Source organism: Chinchilla lanigera, unplaced genomic scaffold (assembly GCF_000276665.1).
Source record: "Chinchilla lanigera isolate Chin_1 unplaced genomic scaffold, ChiLan1.0 scaffold00065, whole genome shotgun sequence".
In the NCBI taxonomy this organism is placed as follows: Eukaryota; Metazoa; Chordata; class Mammalia; order Rodentia; family Chinchillidae; genus Chinchilla; species Chinchilla lanigera.
Genome location: NW_004955466.1, coordinates 1,141,660 through 1,166,758, shown reverse-complemented (window position 1 = coordinate 1,166,758; position 25,099 = coordinate 1,141,660). Strand labels below are relative to the sequence as shown.

General features: G+C 43.0%; 1 protein-coding gene across 2 annotated transcripts in view; it reads left to right on the top strand.

The window, feature by feature from the left end:
* Exd2 (exonuclease 3'-5' domain containing 2) overlaps nucleotides 1-25,099 on the top strand; it is a 54,826-nt gene that overhangs the window by 2,366 nt on the left and 27,361 nt on the right. Inside the window, exons 2-4 of one of the 2 annotated variants that reach the window (XM_005399039.1) lie at nucleotides 6,365-6,535; nucleotides 6,978-7,359; nucleotides 20,383-20,639. In XM_005399039.1, the coding sequence (XP_005399096.1) occupies nucleotides 7,024-7,359; nucleotides 20,383-20,639 (593 nt within the window). In that variant the 5' untranslated portion in view covers nucleotides 6,365-6,535; nucleotides 6,978-7,023. The remainder of the gene's footprint in view (nucleotides 1-6,364; nucleotides 6,536-6,977; nucleotides 7,360-20,382; nucleotides 20,640-25,099) is intronic. The other variant, XM_005399040.2, reaches the window with a different exon arrangement.

Sequence of the window (25,099 nt, the reverse complement as noted above, 5' to 3'; positions counted from 1 at the left end):
TGTGGCTGAACTGCCTACCAATAGTGCATCATAATGCTTATTTTACCCGAGGCTCCTTTAAACATTTGGTCAGTCTTTTTTTATTTTTGACAGTCTTACAGATGGAAAATGATTTCTCATTATTTTAGTTTGTATTCCCCTAATTACTGGTGAGTTTGAATGGTTGTTCATGTGTAGTTACTTTTTTTTTTTTTTTTTAGTACTGGGGATTGAACCCAGAGCCTTGCACATGCTACATGGGTGCTCTACCACTGAACTACGTCTGTGCTCCCCGAGTCTTTCTGCACTGCTGGGGACTGGATCCAGGGCCTTCACACTGAGCTGCAGTGGCAGCCTATTTTTCACTTTTGGGGGGCTCTTTTTGAGACAGGGTCTCGCTCTGCAGTTCAGGCTGGCCTTGAGCTCACCTGGTAGCCCAGGCCGGCCTGGAACTCACAGTGATCCTCCTTACGGTTGTGCGCCACCACGCCCCCATTTTTCACTTTGAGACAGCCTCGCGTCAAATCCTAAATTGTTTTGGTGTGGCTGCAGCTTCCTGAGTAGCTAGAGTGATAGGCCTGCCTCGCCGTTCTCCCACCTGCTCCTTTTTAAAGTTACTGCTTTTCTTTACATTTTATCTTTACACTTCCCAGTCTGTTCTGGTTGTATTTGTATTTTATGGCTGACATTCCGTACCCAGTGGTTCTCAAGTGGGAGAGGTTTTGTCCCCCAGGGCCAATTGGCCATGTCTTGAGGACACTGTTTTGTTGCCCAGCTGAGATGGTGCTGCCCTTGGCACCTGGCAGACGGAAGCCAGGGATGCTGCTTACTGCCCTGCGGTGCATGGCACAGTGCTCCCAACATGGAAGTTTTCCAATCTGAAAGGCCAGCCATGCTGAGGTTGAAATAGTTTGCTCTACTCTAAGGCAGAGCAGAGTTTTCTCAACTATATCTTCCCCTATGAATTCTTTTTTGTTATTGTTTGTGTTTTTTGAGACAGGGTCTTGTCATGTAGTGCAGGCTGGCCTTGAACTCCTGCCTCAGCATCCCGAGTGCCAAGATTACAGTCCTGTGCCACCATGCCCTGCTCTATAAATTCTTTTTTTTTTTTTTTTTTTTTTGAGACAGGTTCTTGCTATGCAGTTCAGTCTGGCTTTGAGCTCATTTTGCAGCCCAGGCTGATCACAGAACTTGCAAAGATCCTCCTGCCTCAGCCTTCTAAGTCCAACCTGGGACTACAGGTGTGTGCCCCTACGCCCGTCTTAAATTCTTACATACTTTGTTTTTCTTTAATTCCTCTAGAATTGGTGTGTATGTGTAACTACTATTTTCTAAGCAGAATCTCCTTGAGTATTTAGTCCAATTTTGAACCATTAATTTGATTTTTGAATTTTTTTTGAGACAGGATTTCCCTACATAATCCAAATTGGCCTTGAATTCACTGTGTAGCCCAGGCTGGCCTTCAACTCGTGACCTCCTGCCTCAGCCTCTGAGTGCTGGGATTATAGGTGTGTACCGACACACCTAGCTCTGGAGCCATTAATTTGAAATGCTACATTTATGTACTAATTTCTCACACCCAGATGTGTTTCTGGGTTTTCTTGTATTCTGTGGCCCAATTATTTATTTTACTGAACCCCAGTACCAAACATCCTACATAGACTGTACTTCATACTTTCAATTTAGTAGGACAGGTACTCCTATGTAATTATTTTGTTGGAAGTCGTATGGTTTTTCAGCGTATGTGCTCCCTTATTTTAAAAGCAATATTTTTGGCTATTCCTGGTTTTCCAGAATATTTTATATTTTTTGGGGGAGAGGTGTTTTGAGTCAAGGTCTTTCTATGTAGTTGAGGCTGGCCTTAAACTCACAGTATAGCCTTGGTTGCCTCGAATTTGTGACAGTCTGCTTGCCTCAGCCTCCTGAGTGCTGAGATGACAGGTGTGTGTCACCATGCCCAGCTCAGATGATTTTTAATCAACTTGTCAGAATACTTTTTATGGCTTTATTCAGATGTAATTCATACATGATACAATTCATTATTCATAATGTACGATTCAGGAACTTTTAGTATATTCTTAGAGTTATGCCACCATCACCACAATCTAATTTCAGAGCATTTTTATTATTTCTGAAAACCCCACACCCATTAAATGTCACTGCCCACTCCCACCTCCCCTAACGTCCCAGCCCTGGGCAGCCACAGACCTGGATGTTTACATAAATGGAATCACACAATATGTGTCGTTTTGTGACTGGCTCCTTTGACTGAACAGTGATTTCAAGTTTGTGCAGACTGCAGCATCTACACTATCATTCCATTTTATGGCTGAATAAAATTCCATCCTATGGTGTATTTGTTTTCTAGAGCTTCAGTGACAAAGTAACCCAACCCAGATGGTTTAAAACAATAGGAATCTGTTTTCTTGCAGTTCTGGAGGATGGAGCTTGCAGTAGAGGTGTCTGCAGGACTATGCTATCTCCAGGCTCCAGGGGAGAGTCCTTCTTGGCTCTCTCTGGTTCTGGGGGTTGTTGACAGTCCGTGACATTCATTCTGTGCCTCTGTCTTCGCAGGGCCTGATGCCTGTGTGTCTTCACGTACTCTTCTATCTGTGTCTCCTCTCCCCTTCCTATAGGACACCAGCTGTACTGGCTTAGTGTCCCACCTCATTTTAGTATGAGCTCTTCTTCATCACACCTGTAAAGACCCAGTTTCCAAATATGAGTGAGATCATAGTCATAGGAAACAGGCAGGCACTGGGGTTAGAACTTCAACTTATCCTTTTTGGGGGGCAGTGCTGGGAATCAAATTCAGGACCTCACGCTTGCCAGGCAGGTGCTGCGCCACTGAGCTAAATCTCTGACCCCTTCAACATACCTTTTTGAGGGACACAGTTCAACCCAAACATGGAGATATGCTACATTTTCTGTATCCTTTCATCAGCTAATGGACATTTATTTGCCTTGTTTCCACTTTGGGGATAGTACTGTATTAGTAGTGCCTCTATGAACTATTTATTTATTTATTTACTTATTTATTTATATTGGTACTGGGGACTGAATTCAGGGGTGCCCTACCACTGAATTATATCACATCTTATTTAAAAAAATTTTTTTTTTATTTTGAGACGGGATCCCACAAAGTTACCCAAACTGGCCTTAAACTTGTGGTTTAACTTCTGGCTCAGCCTCCTGAAGTAACTGAGAGTCTCTAGAGGTGTGTGTTCAGCTTGGTATGAACTTTTGTGCAGGCGTATTTTCTTTTTTTGTTTGTTTGTTTTTGAGACAGAGTCTCACTATGCAGCTCAGGCTGGCCTTGAAGTCACTTTGTAGCCCAGGCTGGTCTCAAACTCACAGTGATCCTCCTGCCTCAGCCTCCCAAGTGCTGGGATTACAGGAGTGTGCCACTATGCCCAGCAGGCATATTTTCAATTCCCTTGGGTATATAGCTGAGGGTGGGTTTGTAGGATTATATGGCAAATCTATACTTAACCTTTTGAGGAACTGCCAGACTATTTTCCAGAGCAGCTGCACTATTCGACATTTCTACTGACAAGCATGAATGTTCTAATTTCTGCCAACACTTAATGGTCATGTTTTTTAAATTATCTGTTTTTAAAAATTTTTGTGAGACCCATCTTAGTGGTTGTGAAATGGTGTCTCACTGTGGCTTTGATTTGTAGTTCCCTAAACTGCATTCCCCCCCAAATAAGACTGGGTCTTATATTAATTTTTGCTCGAAAAATCGCAAGAAGGCTTATTTTCAGGGGATGTCTTGTTTTTTTGTGTGTATAACAATCTACATTTACTCATTTAATCGTGTACCGAGATCTACACTTACTCAAACACAGTCATATCCTCTTCTGGAACATCGTTGTAACTCTGCAGACCCTGAATTCTGACCTGAATTTATTTCATCTCCATTTCCTGTGGAACCGTTGGTCCCAGTCTCTCATGTCCAGCAGTAGAGCTCCCCTGGAGCGAGCGTTTCTTGCCTATGCAGCCTGCTTGTAGCCCATTGGCAACACAGCTGTCAGTGATTTGATCCCATGAATTCTTCACCCAAGTCACGTACGCCTGAAGGCTTGGCTTCACAAAGTTTCCATTAACTCCGGTGTTACTGAAAGACTTCAGAGACAGGAGTGGCAACAGAAATGGTGATGGTTAAGAATGCTGGTCCACACGAAAGCTCCAGCAGTCACAGATTTATCTTCAATTCAGTAACTCAGTGTGTATGTTTTTTTTTTTTGACCTGGAATCGAACTCAGGAGCTTGCACTTGCCAGGCAGGCGTTGTGCCGCTGAGCTATATCCCTGGCCTACTGTGTGTATCTGATCAACTGTTTAACCTGTCTATTGAATATTGAGTTTTTAAAAAATTTTTAAAAATACTTTTTATACCTAGACTTTCTTTTCATTTTTTGCTTCCTGCTTGTTTGAGTGATTATTTTTCCTTAAGATGTCTGCATATCTTCCTTAAGAGATGTTTCTGAATATCTCTTAAAGCCAGGTGAGGAAGTTGTGTTTGGCTCTGTGAACGGTGCTTATTGGGTGTGGTGTTTTGCTGGGTTTTACTTCATCTGTGAGCCCTCATCTAGGAACGTGCCTGCTGTGGAAGCCCTGCGTGTGCGGGAGATCCGGCCTGTGAGGGAGATATGGCCCGTGCGGGAGATATGGCCCGTGCGGGAGATATGGCCCGTGCGGGAGATATGACCCATGCATGGCGCAGTTACAGTGGGTTCTGCCCAGTTCCGGCTGAGTCTACCAGTTCGGAATGAGTTTTAATTTCGTTTCCTGACCGCACGTTTCTTCTTGTAAGGGCCCTGTACCTGCCCCGCCTGCAGACTTGAGGGTCTGTCCTACACTGGGGCCTCTGTCAGACTCCCATCCTGTAAAGTCCTGGACCACAGTAGGTGGACGCTTCCTGGTCCCTATTCACGGACAGGGCAGCACTTCGCTGGGTCCCAGTGTGCCCTGAGCATGTGGCCTAGACTTCTGTCCCTAGGCTGGTGATGGAACCCATGCCTGGGCTGCTGTGAGTTCCGCTCTCTGCCCAGTTTCACCTCCCGCCTGCTGTGGTTCCCTCTTCCATGTCTGGTGCCTCATGATTCCCTTCTCTTCTTCCTTCTCATTTTCTCCCTGCTTTACCTGTTGCTTCTCCACTCCTTTTCCTCCTCTTACAAAAGTTACTTAATTTCATTAAGTCTGATTCATCTTCAATAGGAATATAAGAGAAAATACATATGAAATACTTAGCACAATATATAGAATAAATTCTTAAAAACCCAGCTGGGCGTGGTGGCGCATGCCTGTAGGCCCAGCACTCAGGAGGCTGAGGCAGGAGGATCTTTGCAAGTTCGAGGCCAGTCTGTGCTACCTAGTAAGTTCAAGACCAGCCTAAACTGCATAGAGAGACCCTGTCTCAAAATGACAACAACAAAAAAACCGCCAGTATACCTATTAGCGTATTTCATTCTTGTTGTAGTAGTTACTGTGATTCTGTTTTTCATTTCTAATAGCCCGGTATCTCTGTAGACATGAGATATAATTCAGGGCTGTGACATTGTAAAACAGTAAGAGCAAGGTTAGAACAGTGCACGTTCAGTCGGAACCCCAAGTCACAGAGATGTGGCGTCAGGCAGGCGCCACAGACTGCTGTCTTTGGGCAATTTAGATTTCAGGCCAGAGCCCACAGATGGGTAGCGCAGCTTCCAAGAAACAGGGAGGCTTGTTTTTGTTGGGCTGACACAATGCTTTAGGAAACTATACATTTGTTGCTGACATTTAAGAGTGGTGGCATTTCCTGTGTAGTTCAGATCCTTGAGTTCTCTTGAATAAAGCTCAGTACCTAACTATGCTGGGCCGGCTTCCCATGCAGCTGTGCCAAGTGGTCACTGCTCAAGTCCTCCTTACCCCTGAGGTGAGGGCAACTTACCATTTATTATCACATTACTACTGAGTTTTTAAAACAGCCCTGAAGTAGTACTGGATACTCATGCATCGCTCAAAAATGGGTAAAACATAGCCGGGTGTGGTGGTTGCCTGTAATCCTAGCCCTTGGGAGGCTGAGGCAGAAGGATTGCTGCGAGTTTGAGACCAGCCTGGTCTACAAAGTGAGCTGAAGGCCAGCCTGAGCTGCATAGTGAGACCCTGTCTCAAAAAGACACAAAAAAAGGTAAAACAAAGGATGCATGGTGAAAGCTACAGGTGACGTAATAGAAAAGGGACCGTTGTATGGCGTGCTTTGTTCACTCACGTTAACCACCTGGACGTGGGCATTTCGGTTGAAACCTCCTCCTGGGCGTCTGGGATCTCTAAGTGCCATTCTTTTCTTTTTCTTCCCCAATTGCTTCTTCCCGTTTGTGTTGTACTGTCTCACTCTGCAGCCGCTGCATCGGTTTCTATGGAGATCTGCTGTGACTTCAGGATTGACAGGAAGGCCTGGCTCCTTCCCTCCCCCGCGCCCACAGCTTCCAGAGGAGCGAACAGCCTTCCTCCCAACTCCCTGACGGCTAAGGGTCTCTATTGAATTGAGAAATACAGGTTTCATTTAACTGGTAAGAGGTTAAAGTTTTTAAAGTGCAAACACTTTAAAGAACACTTTAGTGACCATTAGCTAAAAAGTTCATTTGCTAATAACCCCAAGTAAGAGTCTAGCTTATTCTGTTTTGATCGGTATTTTCTGTCATTAAAAGAGTCCTAGGCATGACTAAAAGTAGAGAGAGAATAAAAAACTAAAAAAACGACAATAATTAAAATATTCCCTGGCTGGGGAGATAGCTCAGTGGCAGAAACGCCTGCCTGGTAAGTGCAAGGTCCTGAGTCCGATTCCCAGCACCAAAAAAAAAATATATATATTAGCGATTCATGTGGAATTTTGTAGCAGATATTTTAGTTTGTAAGCACAGGGGATTATAAATGGAACTCTTTAGGGGAAAACTTATTTACACAGACCTTTATATTCTGTATGTAAATACATGTTTGCCATTTGTTTTGCAGAGTGTGGGATTAGTGAAATGTTTTCCTAAGCAGTGAAAGGTGGAACATGTCTAGACAGAGCTTGACGGCTGTGACGGTGACCGCCCTGCTGGGTGTGGCGGTGGGGGGGCTTGTCCTGTGGCGAGGCATCCGGCGCCGGAGGAAGACAGGCCCTGTGACCCAGGAACAGCCCCAGCCACAGCAGCAAGCGCCAGGCAGGACGGCGCCCTCCCCTGCAGAAGAGGACCAGCTGCCCTCTGGCGCTCCTAGACCCTCCTGGGAGGAGAGGATCCTCCAGGCAAAGGTGGTGACAGTGTCCCAGGAGGCAGAGTGGGATCAGGTCCAGCCCTTGCTGTGGAGAGAGTTAGAAGATTTTCCAGTGCTTGGAATTGACTGTGAGTGGGTAAGTTAAAAATGTAAAAATTAAAAAAAAAAATCCTCTTCTGTTTTTCTGACTGGGAGCCCTAGACGGTCAGTAGAGAATAGATGAAAAGTGAATTAGCTTGTTCTCAACTTGTCTGTAAGTAAATTTTAGGCGGGGAAGCTGCTCCCTTCTCGGGATTCTCTCTGAGTGTTTCTGTCCCAGAGTGGAAGGGACCTGCGTGTGTCCGTCCTCGCTGTGTGCTCTGTGAGCTGGCGCAGCTCTCTCCTTAGCTCTCTGAGAAGCAGCGTGCTTGTTTGTAATAGGGATGCGAAGTTCGCAGCCTCCATGCCTTTTCTAAGGATTCAAGGGGATAATCCGTGTAAAGGTTTCAGCACAGTTTTAACACTTGATACGTGCTTATTCAGTAGTAACTATGACTAATATTTTAATAGCCTTCTCATAAGGATGCCATGGAGAAGTTAGTTAAGACGTCCTACTTAAATTGGAATTATTACTTGAATTAGGATTTAAAGAGATAAGTGAACATTTAAATGAACTTACTGTAAGTTAAGCCATGCACGGTGCTGATGTGCTTGCGTCATCTCATCTCCTTTTCCCAGTACTCCTAGGTAAGGCGTTGGTGGTATAGTGGTGAGCATAGCTGCCTTCCAGTACTCCTAGGTAGAATATTCTTATTTCACCTTACAGGTTGGAAACAGGGGCGTAAACAGGTGTAGTCATGTGCTGCAGGTCACAGAGCTAATAACCCGCATTTGAGCCCAGGGCTTTCTAAACAACCTGGTTAATTTTTCTAATAGTGTCACTTATGGGGAGTTGTTACATAGTCAGGATGAGGATAATATGGTAAATCCACTGGGTGGTGGTGCACACCTGTGATCCCAGCACTCAGGAAGCTGAGGCAGGATGATTGCTGTGAGCTTGAGGCTAGCCTATGCTACATAGTGAGTTCAAGGCCAGCCTGAACTGCATAGTGAGACCTTGCCTCAAAAAACTGGAGGAGAAAAATAAGTAAATTTGCTCTTCTGTCATTGAGATTCCTAGAGATTAAAAATGTAAATAGTTCTTAGTTGTCATCTTTTATTAACTCAGTGTAACACTTTGCCAGAATTCTCTGATACATCTTCTGGCTATCTAGAATATAGCCACGATCCAGGAAATGTCGTGAAAGGCTAAGCAGCATGGCTGCCGCTAAATCACAGGTTGGCAGGACAGGCTTCCAGATGCCAACACAGTGATGACCAGGGAAAAAGCTCCTGAGGGTTTTTTTTTTTAATATCTTTTCTTGTAGTAGATACTGAACGTAGGGCCTTTGTACTGAGTTATGTCCCCAGTTTTTAAAAAATTTTAAGTTTTGATACAGAATCTAGCTGAGGTGCCCAGGCGGGGCTCAAACTTTTGATCCTCCTGCCTCAGCCTCTCAGAGTGCTGGGATTATAGGTGCACACCACCATGCTCAGCTCTGAGGGTATGTCAGCAGTAGTAGTGTTTGCGTATACAAATGCCTTTAGACCATCAAGGAAGGATGGGGTGCTTTTAGTCTATTCTATAATAGTTACGTCAACAACAATAGAAAGGTAACATGAGGATTTCAATGATGCTACATTAGGAAATTCACATTTTCAAACACTAAGTATTCCAACTGCATGGAGTATAACTTCAGCAGTAACGGGAAGTCCGAAGTGGATAGAATGGCAGTCGGCTTAATGAGTTCTAGATATGGTAAATGGCACATGGCTCAAAGCTCTCTTCATCTTGACTTTCGATGTGTGTTGAGCTCCTGCTTGATGCCAATCTCCCTTCAGATAGGATTGCTTCCCTCGGTTGCTGTCAGGAGAACGTCACGAACAAGTCCACACCTGCTGTATCTGTCCTTGCATTCCGGTCTCTCTTTTGCTGCCCTTCACCTTTGTGTATGTATTTGGCCCTGACTGCTTTTGGTTTTGTTTGCTCAGTATTGGTATAGATTTACCAGAGTTTGTTTTCTTTGCCTATCTTTCCTTGTATCTCATACTTCCTTTCTGAAGGTCACTTTTTAGACATTTATTTATTTTTTTCTTGATGAACACATGTTACTTATACAGATGGATGGGTTTCACTGTGATATTTCCTTACATATATCCTGCACTGATCACACCCACCTTCCCTTCTACCCTTTTTTTTTTTTTTTTTTTGGTTTTTCTCTGGTACCGGGAATCAAACTCATGACCTTGTGCTTGCCAGGCAGGCGCTGGACCGCTGAGCTAAATCCCCAGCCCCCTTTCTACCCTTTTTTACTTGCTTTTCTCCCCCTACACTGTCCTCTCCCTGGTTCCCAATGCTTCCTCATTTCTTTTTTTTGGTATCAGGACTTGAACTCAGGACCTTGTGCTTGCCAGGCAGGCACTGTGCCCCTGAGCTGTAACCCGGCCCCTAGAAGTTCATTTCTTGATGCCCATTGATAACAACTATTTTTGTTGTTCTAAACACGTCTTCATTTTGCTTTTAGTCTTGAATGATAGTTTTCTAGGTATAACATTTTAGCTTGTCACCCAGTGCAGTGCTGTACACTTGTAATCCTAGCTATTTGGGAGGCTGAGGTAGGAAGACTGCAAATTTGAGGCAGCCTGGATAACTTAGTGAGGTACTGTTCCAACGCAGAACAGTGAAAAGGTCTGGGGGTGTGGCTTGGTGGTAAAGCATCCCAGGGTTTGATCTCCAGTACTGGGGAAAAAAAAAAAAAAAGACCCAGTTTATCAATTTAACATTTTCAAGATCGCATTCCGTTGTTTTCTGGCTTCCATTCTTGCTGTTGAATGCAATTGTTGCTGTATTGATTCTTCGTAGGTAATACAACTTTTATACCTCTTTTCAAACTCTTCTTTTGAGTTTGTGGTTCTGAAGATTCGCGTGCTGTCTAGATGTTGTTGTTTTTTCTTCATGTCCAGCTTGGACTTAAGAGTGATGTCTGGATATAAGGATTGATATCTTTCATCAGTTTTAAGATTTTGTGTGAAGTTTGCCTTTATCCTATTTTCTTCTTTCTTGCTAGTGTTTGATTGGATATGTTCTCGACTTCTCGCCTGCTTAGTGTTTGGTAATTTCTTTCTTAGGTCAATGTACCTTAGTCTCTGGATTCATTCTGCACAATTTCTTCAGGTCACAGTTCATCTCCCATAGTGGGGATTGAATGCAGAGAGCACTGAGCTATGTTCTAAGCCTTTTTTATTTTTTTTTTATTTTAAGACAGGATGATGCAAAGTTGCCCAGGCTGGGCTCAAACTTGCAGTCCTCTTGCCTCAGCCTCCCAAGTAGCTGTGAGTATAGGTGTGTATCACCACCTTTGGCCCTCTTGTCTTCTTTAGCTTTATCTAATGTGGTTAAAACCTGCTCCTTGAGTCTTTTTTTCAACCTTCTTATTGTGATATGAAATATAACAAATCAAGAAAAGTGCTTGAAACAAAAATACACAGCTATGGATTTATTTAAAGAGAGCAGCTGCTGGGTGTAGTGGTATATTCCTGTAATCCCAGCACTTGGGAGGCTGAGGCAGGAAGATCACCATGAGTTCAAGGCTAGCCTGGCAACATGGTTAGTTCAAGGCCAGCGTGAATTACAGAGAAAGATTCTGTCACAAACAAACTAAAGGGGCTGGGGATTTAGCTCAGCGGCATAGCGCCTGCCTGCCTGGCAAGCACGAGGTCATGAGTTCGATTCCCGATACCGGGGGAGGGGGGGAGCAAAACAAACAAACCTAAAACAAAAAAATATAAGTAATAAAGAGAACAACTGTGTAACTAGATCAAGAAGTACAGAATTGCCGGGCATGGTGGTAGTTGCTTGTAATCCAGCATTTGAGGGCAGTCTGGGCTACATAGTGAGTTTGAGACCAGCCTAAACCACATACTGAAACCCTGTCTCAGAAATGCCCCCCCTCAAAAATGAAGGAAAGAGAAGGTTTCCAGCACTATGGTAACTCCTCTGAACCCTCTGTGGCCCCTTGCAGTCACTGTGACTCCCTCCCCTCAGAGGGCAGCCACTGTCCTGTTTCATGTGTTTACCTTTTTGGCTTTTTCTGGTCATTCCCTGGGACTGAAACCAGGGCCTTGTGTGTGCCAGACGAGCACTCCGCCACTGAGCTACATCCCCCAGCCTTGTTGTTTTTTTTTATGTTTACTACTTAAGCATGCTCCCTATGCACTGTAATTTAGTTTTGGCTATTTTTAAATTTTAATATAGCTTATATGTATTATTTTGTGTCTGGCTTCTTTTGCTAAACATTGTTTCTGTGAGCTTTATCTATGTTGTGTGTGACTTATCTATTCGTGTGTTATATTATTCATTGCCATGTATTATTCCATTGTATAAACTCACCATGATTTATTCATCCACTCTATTACTGGTAGATATTTGGGTCATTTACAGTTTGGATCTTACAGAGTGGTACAAATAAACATTTTCCCTTATTACTGCTGGGCACATGTATCTGTGGATGGAGTTCTGAGTCATAGAGTTTATGCGTGTTCTTTAATTTTTATAGATAATGTCAAACTCTTTTCCAAGGTTGTTTTTACTAATTTACATAATTTATGTATTTTCAATAATACAGTATTTTATTGTAGTTTTACTTTGCACGTTCCTGATTACTGATGGGATTGGGTGTGTTTCACGTAAGTTATTTAGACACCCTCTTTTATAGAGTTTTCATCTCTTGCCTCTTTTTATTGAAATGGCTTCTCTTACTGATTTATGGGAGTTCTTCACATATTTTAGATAAGATCTGTAAGTTACCACTATAAATATCTTCTCCAGTTGTGAATTGCCTTTACATTTTAAAAAAGTTTTTCTTGCCAGGTGTAGTGGTGCATGCCTGTAATCCCAGCACTCAGGAGGCTGAGGCAGGAAGATTGCAGTGAGTTTGAGGCCAGCCTGGGCTTCATAGGGAGTTAAGTCCAGCCAGAACTCTATAGTGAGACCCTGTCTCCAAAAATTAAAAAAAATTTTCTTTTGACAAAGGATGATCTACATAGTACAGTTCATCACGTCTTTCCCTGTTCATTGACATGAAGATATTCTCTTGTATTTCTTTCTTAGAGTTTTTGTTGTTGTTTGTGGCAGTTGTGCTCTTGTGGGTGTCGTGGCAGTCTTGATGTCCAGAATCAATTAAAAAATTACTTTTCATGGTCATTTTGACTTTGGGGAAGAGCCAGAAATCACAGTGCCAGGTTGGTGAATAAGGTGGATGAAGACGCACTCTAACGTTTTTATAAGCCTGCCTTCTTGCTGGTTGGCACTCAGCAGCAGTCACTATATTTTTGATCACATCTCATGTAGACACTCACGAAAGAGGACGTCCAGAGCAGCTTCAGAAAGTCGCAAGAATTATGGGATAAGTGTGTTCGAAGTAGGGAGGATATTTTGAGGGAGATGTATGACAATGTGTCCTTTAATAACTTTTCAAAATGTAAACAGTCACTATGTAATAGTGACTTGTATAGTCCACCTGAAATTGACTTTTTTGGAGTTTGTGCCTATGTTTCAAGGTAAGGTTAAGTTTCACAACGCCCCCCATATCCAATTGTCCTACTATCATGATTGAAAAGACAGTCGCTTCCTGACTGCTCTGAAGTGCCACTTTACCAAAACAAGTGTCTGTGGCTAAGTCTGTTTCTGGGTGCTGCGTGGATTAGTTGTACCGTTCATACACACAGTGGTTGCAGACTGCGTTACCTAATGTAGCTTTAGATGACTCTGGGTACCTGGGATAGCCAGCCTGGCCACCGTGGTCTTTTCCCAGAATACCTGGGATTCCCTCTTTTTTTTTGTATTTATAATGTACAATGAGCTTTTTAGATCTTACAAAAAAAATTCTTGAGATTTTGATTGTGGTTGCATTGGATTAGTAGATCAGTTGTGGAGAGGAGTGACTTATATATTAGTTTGAGGTTGAGGGGGTTGTTTTGTAGTACTAGAGATGGAAGCCAGGACCTTTGCACTGAGCTACATTCCCAGCTCTTTGTTATTTTATTTTTCATTTTGTATTTGGAGATAAGGTCTCATTAAATGGCTAAGTTGCCTAGGCTGAGCTGAGTTTGTAATCCTTCTGCCTTGGCTTTCCAGAGTGCTGGTATTATAGGTGTGCATTACCACATTAGCTAATGCTATTTCTGAATCTAAGTATTTATTTAGATGCATATTTGTATTTTCTGTGATTTAATAATTTCTATTATAAATTAAGTCAAACATTTTTAGTTTGTAGTACATGGAAATGGACTTTATTTTATTTTATTTATTTATTTATTTATTTTGGTCTTTTTGAGACAGGATCTTGCTATGCAGTTCAGGCTGGCCTTGAGCTCACTTTGTAGCCCAGGCTGGTCTGGAACTTGCAATGATCCTCCTGCCTTAGTCTTCCGAGTGCTGGGATTACAGGTGTGTGCCAGCACGCCTGGCTTGGATTTGATTGTACATATTTCTCTTATATTAATTAACCTCGCTGACCATACTTACTCTAATTATTTGTAGATTTGTGTAGACTTTTATATGCACTACTATATCATCTGCGAAGATGATGATATTGTTTTTCTCCAGTACTTAACACTGTTTTCTTGTCTTGCCTTTCTGCACTGGTGAGGGTAACAGTCTGATATTTAGTAAATAAGGTAATAGTGGAGACTCTTGACCCCTTCCCTGTATCAAAATGACAGCTTTCAAATTTTAATTTGGTATCTGCAATATGTTGCTTATTGATCCCCTTATCAGATTAAATATGCATACTTTTTTTGTCGTGGTGCTGGGGATTGAATCCAGTGCCTTGTGCATTAGCAGATGTGGTAATGCAATTTTTCTCCAACCCCCAATTCTTGATTTTTTTTTTTTTTTTTTTTTTTTTTTTGGTTTTTCTCCGGTACCAGGAACCGAACTCACGACCTTGCACTTGCCAGGCAGGTGCTTTTGCCGCTGAGCTAAACCCCCAGCCCCCAATTCTTGATTTTTTTAAACTCATGCATGATTGTTGAATTTTATCATAATTTTCTCTTTTTTTTGTGGTACAGGAAGTTGAACCCAGGGGTTTTTCACTGAGCTACATCACCAACTTTTTTTAATTTTTAATTTTGAGATAGGATCTCACTAAGTCGCTAAATTTGCCCAGACTGGGCTCAAATTTATGATCTTCAGCCTTTCAGAGTGCTGGGATTACAGGTGTGTGCTGCCATGCCCACATCAAGTTTATTAGTCTTTTTGAAGAACAATTTTTGGCTTTGTTGGTCTTCTTTTTTTTTTTGAGACAGGGTCTTGCTACGTAGCCCAGGCTGGCCTTGAACTCACAATGATCCTCTTGCCTCAGCTTCCCAAGTGAGTTGTTGGAGAACAGCGCCCATAGTCAAGTTTCTTTCTTTTTTGGTACCAGAAATTGAACTCATGACCTCAGGCTTGCCAGGCAAGCGCTTATGCTGCTGAGCTACATCCCCAGCCCTATAATCAAGTTTCAAGTGCCTGAGAAGAAATTCTCAAGGCTTTTCAAGTTAAATCGTGGTTTTACTCAGTGCAAAAGTAGAAGCTGAGAGCCAGGTGTGCACTACCACACTTGGCTGGTCTTCTTTATTTTATGCATATGTTCTATTTCATTGATCTTTTGCTCAATTATTTCCTTCCTTTTACTTAGAGTATAATTTCCTGCTCTACATTTATTATTTAACCTCCTTCAGTGTGATTTCCTTCCCAACTACTACACTGATTGAGTTGATGGCTTTCTTCTTTTCTTTTTTTTTTTTGGACCAGGAATCGAACTTAGGACCTTGTATTTGCCAGGCAGGCGCTTGTGCCAGTGAGCTACAACCCCCTGTTTTTAATCCAGTGGACACTTACTTGGGCCCTGAAAAGCATCTACACAGTTCCTACACAAGACTTGCATTTCTTGGTTTTTATGCCCTCACACCCTCCTGTCTCCTATCTCATTCCTTCCCTCTCCCCCTTCTTCTTCTCCCCTTCTCCCTCCTCCATCCTCCTCTACTAATTTAAAAATTAAAATTAGAGCCAGGCATGGAGTGCAGCCTGTAATCCCAGCACCTGGGAAGCTAAGGCAAAAGGATCACTGTGAGTTGGAGGCCAACCTGGGCTACACAGTGAGTTCAAGGCCAGCCTGCACTACATAATGACACCCTGTCTCAAAAAGAAAACCAAAGCTGGGCGTGGTGGTGCACACTTGTAATCCCAGCACTCGGGAGGCTGAGGCAGGAGGATCGTTGTGGAGTTTGAGGCCAGCCTGGGCTACAAAGTGAGTTCAAGACCAGCCTGAACTGCATAGCAAGACCCTGTCTCAAAAAGAAAAAAAAACCCAAAACCAAAAACCAAAAACAAAAACAAAAAAACCACCAAAAAAATATTAAAATTAAAAAATTCTGGCACAGGTCTTTAAATATGTGGAAACCCAAAAAGCATATATCTATATATATCAACAGATGGGAGTCATAGGCCACTAATTTATACCCTTTAATCTGTACTCTTTTTTAATGATCTCATCTAATTTTACAGCTTTAGCTATATTGATGCTAATGACTCTCAGAATTAGCAGCCTTTTATACCCACCTGTCTCCTTGATGTCTGTCCTTGAATGTCTGACGGTCATCTCAGATTAAACCTGTTCCTCACAGAACTCTTGATTTTTCTTCCCAAACCTGTGTTGTCCCTAGTTCTCTCTCCCTTCAAGGTTAAGATCAGGGACACGTCCTCCTTCCTAAGGGGCGTCAGTGGTGATGGACACGAACAGGCAGTGACGGTGGATTTCATACAACACAGTGTCCCACACAATTGAGCAGCAGATGCAAATAGGTGTCACGGTACGTCAGATGTCTTTAATGGCAGAAGGTATGACGTCGAAGAGCGGTTATGCAGAGCAGGAAATAACACAGCTACCAGACAGAGTGAGAGTTTCCAGATCCCCTCAGTGGCTGGTGGTGATGTGCTCCAGTGATAGGGACAGGCCACCTGTACAAAATGAGGACCCTACCGTCTTTTACGTGCCATTATTGCCTTTTCCTGCAGACGCGGAGGTGGAGATGCTAGGTACCTGTCTGGCTCCCTAGCACTGGTGTCTTTTAGAGATTAGGTACATACACCCTGCTTTACAGATGCAGATAATTAATAAAGTGTGGTATGAAGATTGAGCTAAGGGAAGTCGTGTGCCTCAGAGTATCCTGTGGGTCTAGGCTTCAGGCCTGCTTGGACTTCACTCCTTTTTTCTTCCCCTTGATTCCTTCCCTCTCACTCAGCAAGTATTGTGGGTGCTATCTCTGAAATACGTTTTGGGTCTGTTTGCTGCTCCGAATCACTTCTGCTTCCTCAGTCCCTGCCCCGAGAATCTCGCGAGGACTATCGCAGTGGCCGCCTGACCGGCCTCCCTATATTGATCGTTGTGCGCCTGCAGTCCTTCTCCCTACAGTAACGAAAATCATATCATGCCAGTCCTCTGCTTAAAAACTCTTCTATTACTTAGAATAAACCCGGATGTCTTAATTACTTCCGTGTGTGCGCTGGTTTCTGTCAGCGTCTCTGATTTTGTTTCTTATTCTCTTTCTGTTCTCTTCTTCTTATGCTTCAGCCACCACAGGTCTTCATTCTGCTCCTGGAACAGTGCAGGCTCTTTCCCGGCTCAAAGCTAGAGTCTAAATTTAACCCTTTGTGAACTTCACAGGCCGAGTGTGGAGTAGTTAACCCGGTCCAGTCCAGAAGCTGGTCCCCTGTCGTTCCTTACTCTCTGCCTCCATCGTGGGGGCATATAAAGCACCAGGGGACCTTGCAAAGACCTGCCCTCAATTTTTAAGACTAGGTAAGCTAAATTGTATTATCCATTGGCTCTCAGGAAGAAAGACCTCCAACCTTGTGCATCTAAACGAATCACTGAAACACAGAAGCTTTATCTATAAGGGTTGATTTCATCATTCATTTGAAATTGTTACTTTTGTTTATATTTAATAATTATACAGGGGCAGGAACATAGTTTAGTGGTAGAGACATTGTTACTTAGCATGTGCAGGGTCCTGTGTTCAATGCCTCGTGCTGCTACTTGTACCACTAGTGTATATAATACTAATGTTATGTGTATGGGATTTATAAGTAAATATACATGTATAGTCATGTATCCCTTAATGGGCCAAGATGCTCTGAGAAGTGCCTCGTTAGGCAGTTCCTCATCATGTGAGCACTGCAGAGCGTACTTACACGCGGAAGAGCCCGTGCCTCACCGTGGCCTCTTGATGTACCCAGGGATACACTAAACACGCGGTAAAGGAGGCCGCTGCCGGAGTGATATGGCATGCTGTTTCACGGTCAGCATTTTTTTTTTTTTGGTCTTTTTGAGACGGGATCTCATTATGCAGTTCAGGCTGGCCTTGAGCTCACTTTGTAGCTCATGCTGGCCTTGAACTTGCAGTGATCTTCCTGTCTCAGCCTCCTGAGTGCTGGGATTATAGGTGTGGGCCACCATGCCCAGCCTTATTTAATGTATTTTAGACACTGAAACCTGACTATAAAGGTGTACAAAGCCTTAGGAATTTGAAGTGAGTTTATGCCAAATTAGCATTGTTATATAGTAGAAGAGATTTGTAGCTTTTTCTTGGAGAGAAAATACAGGTTGAGCGTTGCTAATCTGAAAATCCAAAATATGAAACTTTGAGCTCTTTCATGGTGCCACATGTGAAAATTTCATGTGACAGATCGCACCCAAAATGCAGGTATGCTAAAAATGTTGTATAAAATTACCTACAAGGTTGTGTGTTTAAGGTATATATGAAACATAAGTGAATACTGTTCCCATCCCCAAGATATCGTGAATATGGAGATGTTCTAAAACAAACAAAAGCACATTTCTGGGGCCAGGCATTTCAGATAGCGAGAAGAACCCTCTATGGAGGGAGGAAAACTACTCATTAGTGAGAAAAATGGTGATTTGACCACATCAGAAAGGATTGTTGAACAGCACCCATAGTCAGGTTTCTTATGGATCTTTTTCACCTTGGTTGAGTCACGAGAAGTAGACAGCACAGGAATCAAACTAGCGTTCTTTCTTTTGTGGGTATGGAACGAGCCCTCATCTGTAACACAGTACCTCAGAAGACATTCTCAAGGCTTTTGCGAGTTAAATCATGGTTTTACCCAGTGCAAAAGTAGAAGCTGAGGGCCAAGACTCTCCCAGATTTTAGCAGGGGCTCTCTGCGGTGTAAGCTGTTTTCTCTCTATGATTTTGATCACCTCAGCTGTGAAACACCCCTCCTGTGATTACCTGTGGCACTTTCTGAATCACTCTTTTCGGTACCTTCTGTATTCCGTGTGTACGAGCTTGTGTCTGTGTGCCTCCCGGCCACAGCTCCTTAGCCAGGGGCCGTCTCTTTGTCACTGTGGCAACCGTGGCACTAGGCAGTGCCTCCCAGCGGCAGTAGGGCAGCGAGAGCCACATGGCCCCTCACTGTTGACGTCAGGCGGATCGTGTTCTCTTGTAAGGGGCTATTCTGTGCACTGCAGGGTGTTTGAGAATGTTCTGTCTTGACTAGATACCGATACACTACTTTCAGTACAGTTGTGACAGTTAAAAATTTCTCTAGGCATTTCCAGATTTCTCTTGGGCAAAAATCACTCTTGTCCACCAAAAATTAGGTTATAGTCCTAGCTTTGCCTTCAGTCTCACCATATTTGGTGAAATTGTTTCACTTGTAAACCTTAAGGTTTCCTCTGCTGAAACATGGGAAGGGCTGGAATTTACTGGAATTTCTGGGTTTTGTGCATGGCTTTAGGGCATTTTAATCCCTTGAAAAAGTATATGAACTTTGTATGGAAATTTTTGTATGGATAACACTTTTTTTTTTTTTTTTTTATCTTTTTGAGACAGGGTCACACTATGCAGTTGAGGCTGGCCTTGAACTCACTTTGTAGCCCAGACTGGTCTGGAACTCGCAAAGATCTTCCTGCCTCAGCCTCCCGAGTGCTGGGATTACAGGCATGCGCCACCACGCGTGGCTTGAATAACACTTCTAGCTTTCAGCAGTTTTCTAAAATTACCTGTGTCCCTGAAGGGATTAAACCAGATCCAAATATGTAGTTACTATGTAAAATTATTTTTATCTCTTAAGATAGGTGCCTAGTTTATGCTCAATAGTATTTTTTCTTTGTAAGTACATTTGTGGCTATAAAATGGTGAGAAACCATTTCATGCCCCCAGGATCTGTTCTGTATTGGCAGGTATCACTTACTTACAGGTCTGTTTTCTTCTTTTTAAAAATTGGTTCTTGAGGCAGTGCTCATAAGGTAAATGGGTTACTGAAGCATGTAAGAGGGCCTGGATAATGCAGGTGTGTTTTTGGCATGCCTTAACCTTTTTCCTTAGCCTTCCCTCCCTCCTTCCCTCTCTCTTTTTCTCTTCCTTCCTTTCATTCCTCCCCTCCCTCCCTTCCTCCCTTCCTTTCTTTTTTTTAAAATTCAGCCAGGGTTTTGCTATACAGCTCAGGCTGGCCTTGAACTCATTTGTAGTACAGGCTGGCCTTAAACTTGCAGCAATCCTCCTGCCTCAGCTTTCTGAGTGCTGGAGTTACAGATGTGCGCCATCACGCCTAGCTCTTTCGTCTTTTTTCCCTTAGCCTTTAATAGCCAGCATTTCTTTCTTTTCTTTTTTTTTTTTTTTTGGTCTGGTATGGGGAATCAAACTCAGGACCTTGCACTTGCCAGGCAGGCACCTGTGCACTGAGCTACATTCCCAGCCGGGGAACGTACCAGCATTCCATCTGACTCTGCCAGTGTATTTACTAGAGCTCCCGTGTGTGGGCTGACCACTGTTTATGGACTGCCTGTGTTTCCAGCCCTGGAGTTGGGCCCTCAGGAAGCTTTGTCTAGGCTGCTGCCTTACAAGGTCCATTGTGCTCATTATAGGCTGTCCTTAGAATTAATCCCAGCTCTGACCAAACTATTCCTACGGAAGTGCCTCTTGGCCTGTTTGTTTATTTATGTAGCTACAGACTGGGGTTGTGCTTGCTTCGGAACAGGTTAGGAGCCATGGTCTGTCTTGCTGTGTTGCAGGTGAACTTGGAAGGCAAAGCCAGTCCTCTGTCGCTCCTACAAATGGCCTCGCCAAGCGGCCTCTGCGTCTTGGTTCGCTTGCCCAAGCTGACCTATGGAGGCAAGACACTACCGAGAACATTACTGGACATTTTGGCAGATGGCACCATTTTAAAAGTGGGCGTGGGATGTTCAGAAGATGCCAGCAAGCTTTTGCAGGATTATGGCCTCCTCGTTAGGGGGTGCCTGGACCTTCGATACCTGGCTGTGCGGCAGAGGTATGGTTTACGTGAATGCTGGGATTCCTGTAACTTTGAGGCAAGCACGTTAGCAAAATTTGTGTATTACGAAGAATCAGTAATAACATATTTGAAATGCTTTACAAATGCATATTGAATTTGTGAGGAAACATTCCAGTTTCTGAGAAAACTTTAGTTAACTAGATTTTAATTTTTGTTTTGTTTTTTTTGAGACAGAGTCATATTAATGGCCGTCCTTGAGCTCACTTTGTAGCCCAGGCTGGTCTGGAACTTGCTATGATCCTCTCCTGCCTCAGCCTCCTGAGTGCTGGGATTACAGGCGTGTGCCACCACGCCCAGCGGTCCTGCCTTCAGATTTAAAATCCTTCTGTGTCAGGCTCTTGTATCAGCACACTTGGCTGATTCTTTTTTTTTTGGTCTTGAGACAGAGTCTTGCTGGCTTCAAACTCCATGGTAGTCCTCCTGCTTCAGCCTTCTGAGTGCAGTGATTACAGGCATGTGCCACCGTGCCGAGCCTGGCTGGTTCTTTTTTGATGAAACATTAATAAGGTATCACTGCAAGTTACAGGTTATAAACTAATTTCATCGTCTCATTGGCTGAACTACGACCTCAGTTTTTTGTTTTTCTATATGAAAATTCTGCTGAAATCCAGATTTATTGTAAGCATCTATATTTCTGGCTTTTGAGAAATTAGATGACCTGACTCCACTGATTCAGGATTGTAAATGACAGCAGTGGCCCAGGTATTGTCTGTCTTCTTTAGATGAACATACTTGATTTAATTTACCAGAGTCCCCACCACTCCCGTTGTAACCCTGACTCATCCTGAGGAGGAATTTTTGCAAACCCTGCCTTCAGCCAAAAATGAAGATAGACCTATCCCTTGTCTTGGAGGAGAAGGGATTTCTCTTTTCTTTATTTTTTTTTTTTTTGAGACAGGATCTTGTTGTATAGCTCAAGGTGATCTTGAATTTAAGATTCTCCTGCCTTAACCTCCTGAGTGCTGGGGTCACGGATGTGTTGCCACACCTGTCCGTCCCCCTTTTCCCGAGAACCCCCTTCTGTGGGAATTGTGTTTGCGCGTGTCTTCCTTGAGGAGGCGATCACAGTTACCTTCTCATGCATGTGCACAGGTCCGCTTTCATACCTGTGCGGGCTGACATGGTCTCTCCAGTCTCAGGTGACGCCGTGGTAAGGGTGGGAGGATTTGATATGCTCAGAGAAGGTCTGATTGCAGTCTGTGCTTCTCCTCATTTTTTAGCATGCAGTAAAATTTTATTTTGATAGTTTGGTTTATGTACATAAAACTGTTACAAGTGAAATGTACATTTATTTCAATAACACACTAAATATTTCTATAAAAATTAAAACTCTGTAAAAGTATTGGAAATATAATGGCAAAAGCCCTGTCCCCTCAGGCCCTCGTCTGAGGCTGAGTTGACTCAGGAATAGACTGGGTGGGTGGGAGTGCAGGTGCTGCCACTCGCTGACTGTGCGAACCTTGGCCAGATACTAACGGCTGTGTCCCTCAGTTTCTTAATCTGTAAAGTAGAGATAGTGGTGTTCCCCCCATAGGGCTGGTGTGAAGATTAAATGAAGCAAACTATGTGAAGAACTTACAAGCAGTGGTGACATAGAAGTGCTGCATAAATTTTACCTGTTTCTGTCATCATCATCATCATCGTCACTGCACGTTTAGCATGATCATTATCTGATTGGTTTTCCGTCCAGATCTTTTTTTTTAATACGTTTACAGTCACATGTTTGAATGTAGAGAAAGGGAAGGCCCTCTGAATTTTGATCTTTGTGTGGTAGTAGGTATTGAACTCATGCAGTTCATGCTGAGCTGCCGTCACTGTTTTTAGACAGGGTGTTGCTAAATTACTCAGGCTGGGCTTGAACCTGCAGTCCTTCTGCTTCAGCCTCTAGAGTGTCTCCATGGTGTGTGCCCCCATGCCTGCTGAATTTTTTTACTGAATGCAGAATGACCAAGGGTCAGAGTAAGAATTTAGCCAAAGCTGAATATTACCACAAACTTCTCTGGAAAAAAAATGAAATTTTTAGGGCCAGGTGCAGGGGCACATGCTTGTAATCCCAGCTACTCAGGAGGCTGAGACAGGAAGATTGCAAATTTTAGAACAATCTAGGCAATTTAATAACTCTGTCTCAAAGTTAAAAATACAAAGGTCTGGGGTGTAATGTGAGGTCCTATGTTCACTCAAAGTAGAAACTTATATCAGCCCTTTCCTTTTTAAATGAAATTTCATCAACATTTTATTTTGGTTTTTTTTTTTTTGTTTTTTTTTGGTTTTGGTTTTTCTCCGGTACCGGGAACCGAACTCACGACCTTGAGCTTGCCAGGCAGGCGCTTTGCCGCTGAGCTAAATCCCCAGCCCCTTCATCAACATTTTAAAAATTGTTTTTTATTGAGCATTTTAATAATAACATTTAAAAATTTTGACATAGTGCAAGAAATTTGACGAAGAATTATACTTAGTGCTATTAGTTACTAGATTGCTATTGCCCTTTGAAATAGGGTTTTGGGGCTGGGGTTGTAGCTCAGCGGTGCAGCGCCTGCCTGGCAAGCGTGAGGTCCTGAGATCAATTCCCGGTACCAAAAAAGAAAATAGTAAAAAAAAAAAAAAAAGAAAGAAAGAAATGGGGTTTTGCTATGTATTTCAGGCTGGCCTTTAACTCACTATGTAGCCCAAGTTAGCCTTTTTTTTTTTTTTTTTGTCTTTTTGAGACAGGGTCTCGCTATGCAGTTCAGGCTGACCTTGAGCTCACTTTGTAGCCCAGGCTGGTCTCCAACTCACAACGATCTTCCTGCCTCAGCCTCCTGAGTGCTGGGATTACAGGCATGTGCCACCACGCCCGGCCCAAGTTGGCTTTAAACTTGAGGCTATCTTCCTGATTCAGCCTCTTGAGTGCTGGGATCACAGGCATGTGCCACCATACCTGGCAGAAATCTTTCTTATCCAAACTTTAAAGTGGCAAATTTCCATTTTTCGTTTATCTGGAAGAAATGTGAAATATTTCCAAATATGACATTAAAAAAAACCCTAATAACCTAAGTAGAATTGTACAGCCAGAAATTAAATATTGTCTTCAGTGAGGGTAACAGTTTCAAGAAACAGTACTACCCACGTTCAGGAAACTGCACAGCTGTACGAAAGACTGAGATGATAAGAACATTTGTAAGTACTAATGTGGAAGGAGGCTCATTGTACTCTTCTGCTTGAGTTTAACAATAAGCATTCATTACTATTTTTGCTGCCTGTTTTATTCTTTTGAGGTTTTTTTTTGTTTTGTTTTGTTTTGTTTTTTTGAGACAGGGTCTTACTATGCAGTTCAGACTGGCCTTGAGCTCACTTTGTAGCCCAGGCTGGCCTCGAACTTGCAACAATCCTCCTGCCTCAGCCTCCTGAGTGCTGAGATTACAAGAGTGTACCACTGTACTGAACTTGTTTATCATTTTAATGGTCTCTTGGTTGAAATATCCAGGCTTTAGACAAATTAATTTTTTTACTGCCTTGCAGCATTTTTGTTCCTGGCAGCAACTTGAATCAGAAAGTTTTGAAGAGCAGAAAGAATAGGATTGGAGTTAAGGTTAGGATTAGGGTTAGGGTTAGGGTAAGGTTAGAGTTAGGGGTTAGGGTTAGGGTTAGTGTTTAGCATTAGATAGGATTTAGGGTTGGGGCTGGTAAAAGCAATTACTGCTTTTATTTGACCGCTTCAATGAAAATAGCTTCATCGATTTTTAACATGTATGAAGTAAGGCATGAACAGCATTGAAGAACATTTAAATTGTATGCAGTTCTTCTTTATTTTAAATAGTGCTGCTGTGCAGTTCACTTTATATACCTTTGTCCTTAGGGTACTGATTCTCAGAGGTCAACTTGCTGAATTAGAGTGTTTTTATATTGAAATTTTTTATAGTGATTCATTATTGAACTATTATTATTATTATTATCATTTTTTCTTTGTCTTTTTGAGACAGGGTCTCCCCATGCAGTTCAGGCTGGCCTTGAGCTCTCTTTGTAGCCCAGGCTGGCCTCGAACTCGCAATGATCCTCCTGGCTCCGCCTCCCGAGTGCTGGGGTTGCAGGCATGCGCCACCACACCTGGCCTGTTATTATTTTAATTATTAAATTATTTTACATAAAGCTTGTAAAAATGCAGCTTTCACAGCTTAGCATGGCAGTGCAGGCGTGTAATCTCAGCACTCTGGGAGCCCGAGGCAGGTTGTGGCCCAGCATATACAACTTAGTGAGGCCTTGTCTCAAAATAAATAGAAAGGTCTGAGAATGTAGCTCAGACCCTGAGTTCAGTCTCCAGTGCCAGCCACATATTCACACTTGCACACAAAATAGAGTTCACAAATTTTTTTTTTTTGGTTTTTCTCCGGTACCGGGAACCGAACTCACGACCTTGCACTTGCCAGGCAGGAGCTTTTGCCGCTGAGCTAAATCCCCAG